The sequence below is a fragment of the Cariama cristata genome, unplaced genomic scaffold (genome assembly GCF_000690535.1).
Source record: "Cariama cristata isolate BGI_N322 unplaced genomic scaffold, ASM69053v1 scaffold237, whole genome shotgun sequence".
NCBI classification, from domain to species: domain Eukaryota; kingdom Metazoa; phylum Chordata; class Aves; order Cariamiformes; family Cariamidae; genus Cariama; species Cariama cristata.
The window spans coordinates 4,560-10,517 of NW_009626827.1; the positions used below are offsets into that span (position 1 = coordinate 4,560).

Consider the following 5,958-nt stretch of genomic DNA (forward strand, 5'->3'; position numbering starts at 1 on the left):
TTTTTTTTTTTGTTTTTTTTTTTTTTTTTTTTTTGGTCATGATGCTTTTTGCCCAATATGTGCTGTTTTGTATCCTTGAACAAGAATTTTTTATGGGCAAATTTCCTAAGTGTCTGGATCAATTTCTGCTGGTACAGAGCCTCGTGAGGCAGTAACTGCACTGATGCAGGAGAATTTGCAGTCATGGGGTTACTCAGTGTTTCTTAGAACCAAGCTGCAATTGATTGCACAACTGAATGCGCAAAAGCATACTTTGCTGCATAGGAAGAAGAAGGTATTTTCAGTGATTGATTTCCCTGATGAAGTGGCCTGTCACTTTTGCTGCTCCTGTACAACCCTGGCAGAAGTCACTTTCTGTCATTGGACAGGATAAAGGAGGAGAGGAGGTGATATTTCTGTCTAAGGTGGAGCTTCAGCACAGCACACACTTGACTTTGTAGGGAATCAGGTCCATAAAGAAAATCTTCTGGCACCAACAGGCAAGAAGTCAAATACACTGTGCTACTGCCTCTTGAGCTGTTCCGCACTTCAAAATAGATGGTGTGGTCTGAATAGTCACTGTGCATCAACATGTATTCAACATGGGTTCTTTTAAATGCCTTAAGTAGTATTATGATACAGCATCCGATATGTCTGTTAAATGCAAAATGTACCACGTTTTGAGAGTACAGTGCTTTTACACAGTTGTCCTGTTGATATTAACTCAGTTCCCTGACAACAGCAGTGAGGATGACATGGTGCAGGTGAGCTGCTGATCCTTTCAGCGCTGGATTGATTATATCAGCTTTGAGCAGGGTTAGATAGCACAGCTATTAAAATAGCAACAGCCAAACATCTTTCCAAAGAAAAGGGATCCTGGAGGGCTGGCCTTGGTGCAAAGCGTTGCTGACTTTTGGTCATGGAAGCAGGAAGCTAATGACTCTGTTCCATGGGTTGAGTCGCACATGATGCAGTGTCTTCTGCAAACGATGTAAATATCACTGGGAAGTAATCCATTCATTTCGGGTACTAAGAAAAGGGTATCTTAAAACATGCAACCTTAGGTTTCAGTCTGGTTCAGTGCTACAGATCACCATCAGGTGCAGTCACGCTGTGTCTGTAGGTTGGATCTGACTTGTTACTCCACTGTATAGTGCAAATCTGACTCATTACATACTGTTACTTAATGTACAGATGCTGTCCTGTTGGCTTCTGGCTCGTTTGGAATGTCTCTGTGTTAAGTGTAAGCCTTTGTCAACCTGGTGTGAATATACTGTTAGGGAACACCTCAACTACAGGTGAAAAATACCAGCCCTGTGATAGTATTGAGGTCACTGAAACAGGAGATTATGCCATTCTTGTACGCCCAGCTGCTGGCTACTACTTGGGAGCTTTGAGAACCATTGCATGCGTATTTTTGCTAATTCCTGGAGAAGATGCCCTAATGTAAACAGTCCAGATGTACAGCTCTTCTCTGAAACTTTGGCTACAGGACACAGTGATTTATCTTCTGATTCCAGCCAGTGTGTGTTGCAGGAGAAGAGTCAGAGATCACTCAGGCAGATCTGATCTAGTAGTTAGTTTACTGAGTTCAAATCAGTAAATTTAGGTATGTAAAATATTTAATAACTAGAAATGGATTGAGGTCAATACTCTACTACTGACTACACTTAAGTTAGTATGGGATACAAAGATTATTGTGTAAGCTTACTGTACGTATCTTAAATGTTATAGGCATGCAAAAAATGTCACTTACTGACCCATTGATGTCTGGTGTCAGGTAAGGGATCTCTCAGCCTCGAGGGATAACCTTGAGAGATGTCCCTTCTCAAGGAGAGATCATCGTCATGCAGCCAGCTGCTATGGAGGGAGAGCTCCACGCACCCTGATGGCTGCAGATGTTTGCAGCGTAAAGTGGTTGATTTGCAGCCAGATTTTCTGCTGTTAATGCAGTTTCAGCTGCTTATCAGCTCAGTCTCCAGCCAAATCTGGTTTTTGAGTTGGTGCTGAGTTCTCATGGACGGCTTCACACAATAGGATGAACTTCAGTTAGGCCTACTTGCTGAGCATCTGCCTGGACAGAAGTTCAGTTCGTTCAAACAAGAAGAGTACATCCGTCACGGTGTGTCACAGAGATCTGCCCCAAGTGAGGCAAGGCTCCATAGCGTAAGGTAGAAAAGGATCTTCTTGAATATTTTCTTGGTGCTGGTTTCGCTGGGGTTCTTCTTTATGTGATTTGACAGAAGTGCATGTATATGCAGTCACCTAACAGTTATTTCAATTTTTTATTAAAATCTATCATTAAAATAAAAGTGCATGCATTAGAGAGAGGAACAGAGAGGAGAGATTCTAAAGCTGGGCATTGTATCACTCTTGAGGACTGGCCTGCTGTGTGCAAAACTTTGATGAACTCTGTCTTAATAAATAAACTAGAAAAGCTCAAATATTAAAAATGTGCTGTCTGGAAAAGGCCTGTGAGGGGAGAAAAAAAAGAAGACCTAATTAAAAAAGACTGCTTTCCGCTAGTGGCATCCAAACTGGACTGTCTGTTGGGCACAGGGATTTAATCATGGCTTTAAATAATAACCAAACCTTTTCCAAATCTGCATATCTGTGTGATCCACTTCTTGCTTTTTCTGATTTGGTGTTTTTATGCACTATATATTGATTTTGATCAGCTGCAGCAGGCTGGATTAATCTTACTTCTATTTTTAATACAGTATGCTGATTGCCTCCCAACTGGAACCAACGTATGCCAGGACAGTTTACCCATGTTTTGATGAACCTGCCATGAAGGCCACATTTAATATCAGAATTGTCCATGACCCAAGCTATGTGGCTCTTTCCAACATGCCTGCTATTGGTAGGTAAACAGCAAGTAGACTTACGTTTTTTTTCCCCCTAAATTACTTTTAAAAAGAGTGTAATTTATCTGAACAAACTATATCATCCAGTACAGCAGTGTTCTGTGGTCCATGTCCTAATGCCTTGACAATGCACAGAAAATCTGTGCCTATGAACTTAAAAATTTGGAGACAGTTATTCATAATTAATGTCTCTAATGGCAATAATTCCATAGTTTTGTCAATTGCTACGTGCTCTCCTCTGGTTGCTGGAAGCTGCATAGGGTTTTATTCCTGGCACTTACTGCTTAGTCGGTGTGTCTGTCTTACTGCATGACATCTGCTTAGAACAAAATGGCAGCCCCAGTATGCAAAGCCTGTAATTGTGGTATTAAGGGATTCCTTTCATTCTGCATAGATCTTAAGACATACAACATACAAAAAAAATTGTTTTGCCAGGCAGAGATGCTATAGCCTCCTGTGTATGTGCAGAATAAGAATGAGAGGACTATAATGTTCTGGAGATGCTTCTCCTGTCTCTTGCTGGGATCTCGTGCGGGATGCATGTGGGGTATAGGATTCCAAACAAATTCTGTAAATTAGTATTCCTACAGAAATCTGTTGGATCTCTTGCATCCTTCTTAATGGCTTTTTTTTCTGCAGTTTAGTGCCATGAATCATTATTGTTCACCTAAATAATATTCAGCCATACAAAGGGAGTTTTATGAGATTTGTATGGAAGCCAAGTAACTCTGGAATTATAATAGATGGATCTCTGTGAGAATCGCTTGGAACATTGTTTTCCCCTGAGGATCTTGTCCGTGTCCCCCTTATTTAGAAGGAAGGTATCTGATGAAGTATTTCGTAATTCTTGGGCACACATGAGCTATATTTGAATCATAATAGGTTATACATTTTAGAGATATGCAGCATGGGATAAATTGTCCACAGTTTGCCTACATCCTAAAACTGACGCAGTTTGATATTCTTCCAAGACTTCAGTTAAGAAGCTCAAGAGTGGATTTTTGGTGTTTGCATGGAAGGTCACGACTCTGAAACGTGGCAGTAGCAATCAGCCTTGCTGCTTGCCTTCTACCATAAATACATGAGATCAGTGCAGAAATACTGCATATTGAAGAGAGGTGTAAAAAAACATGCAGAAAACACAAAATTCCTTGTTTGTTATGGAAGCGCAATGGTTTGAATATTTCTTTGATTTTTTTTCTAGATGTATCTGAAATAAAGGACGAAAATGGAAGCCTGTGGACTGTTACCACATTTAACACTTCTCTGAAAATGTCAACTTACTTGACTGCTTTTGTGATTTGTGATTTTGATTATGTCACCAGAACTGAGCGGGGAAATGAGGTAAATACGAAGCTGCATAACACATTATAGCAGTTTACAACAGAATTTGGCTCCATGGTGCATCATGTGCTATAGAAGATATCACAGACATTGACAGTGCTTTCCATTCCAAAACTATTTGCTTATGTGGCAAACCTGCTAACATTTATCCTGCAGATACTTCTGCAGAAAGCTTTCCTTTAGGGAAATTAGTTTATTGTCCTGTCCTGTTCATTTCATACCACAAGTAGGTATGGGCTCTGTATGTTAAAACTTTAGGAGCAGCTACTCTGCAGAAAGTACTGGTCATAATTCAGGATCTTCTTCTCTTTTTAGCTGTGTTAGTTGGAAAAAAAACACCCATTTCCAATGCTGTGACAAACTACTGAAGTTCAGTGCCTTGTTCTTCAAGGCCCTTTGAGCAGCAGCGTCGTGACATCAGTAGGAGCAATACTGTGCTCCAAGCATTTTGTATACTACGATTTTAACCTTTTTTTCTGCAGTGGGCACATTTTTTAGCCTCCAAAAGTGACTGTTTTTTGTTTGAAGCTTCCTCTTCAGTGAGTGTTCAGTTTTGCTCTTACACTACAGTGGCCAAAGCTTCTTGAGGGAAGCTGTAAAAAAATATACTCTGTTGGCACCAGTTGTTTCACTTTCCTTCTTTTGCTGAAAGTCAACAGGAAAAAGATGTATCAAGTGGTTCCAAAATAAATAGTAAACTCAAACATAAAGCTATTAAGGGTAGCATATACTTGCATTCCCTAATAAATGAGAGCACAGTGTTAGCTTCATGGTTAGTTCACTGTCATGCTACTGGGGAAAGGTGGGACAAGGTCAGAGGACAGTGCAGAGGTGATCTAGGAGGCAGTGTATTAGCTCCTTTTTAAACTGAAGATTGGAATTGGTGTGTCATACCTGCCATCCACTGTATAGAATGTGTTGGATGCTTACGGCTCTGACTGTGGTGCCTTTTTCTTGGGCTGATGTGTACTGGCAGGAGTCAGCAGACCGAAGCATTCAAACCGGTGTTTTTCAGAGGGAAGACGTACTAGCTGTGTTCTGTGAGCTAGAGGGGAGAGGGTATTTTGCCCCTTGGTTTCAGACAGAGATCCTTAATTTATGCCTCCACGGTATTTGTACGAGCATGTTCATTGTGTCTGTTTTGTCGTTTCTGGTAAGTAATTTACAACCTGAAACATTGGTATTATAACTCAAAGCTCATACTAGGATTAGGATTTTAAGTCTGCTCATTGTGTTTAGGTTTTGCAAAATGAAGTGATCTGGTCTTTGAATCTCCTCTGAAACCTTGGCTGAAAAGAGTGGCTCAGAGGCTGAGTATGATCTGTTGATTGTATATGCTTTATTTTTTCCCTTGTAAATTAATTCCTGATCCTTCCCAACTGTGCTCTTAGGGTTTGGCTGTGCAGCTCCTTGTGAGACCATGTATTGCATTTAGATGCAAGAAATGTGGGGGTTTTGAGCTGCTAGGCACCTGGGTAGTCTCGCATCCAGAGATACATGATGGAGACTAAACCTTTTCTCAGTCTAGTCCATCACTTTGGGCAAGCAGCTGCCCTTTCCAGTACTGTGACAAAGCAAAGGGGCACAGGAGGTGAAACCTTTACTTGCTGCTGCTCTCTCTGTTACTCTGAGGTACAGATATCATCTGCTCTCTCTAGCAGCAGTGGGAGGCCAGTGGTCTGTTTCAGGCTGTGAGAAAGTTCAAGAGGAGAAATGTGTATGTTTGGACAGCAAATGCTCTCTGGACATCCATTTCTCTCTCTTCGGG

General features: G+C 41.0%; 1 protein-coding gene across 1 annotated transcript in view; it reads left to right on the plus strand.

Annotated features, from left to right (window-relative positions):
• LOC104164730 (aminopeptidase Q) overlaps nt 1-5,958 on the plus strand; it is a 38,262-nt gene that overhangs the window by 4,482 nt on the left and 27,822 nt on the right. The window contains exons 2-4 of the mRNA XM_009704163.1: nt 1,260-1,425; nt 2,700-2,842; nt 4,051-4,190. Coding sequence (XP_009702465.1) covers nt 1,260-1,425; nt 2,700-2,842; nt 4,051-4,190 — 449 coding nt within the window. The remainder of the gene's footprint in view (nt 1-1,259; nt 1,426-2,699; nt 2,843-4,050; nt 4,191-5,958) is intronic.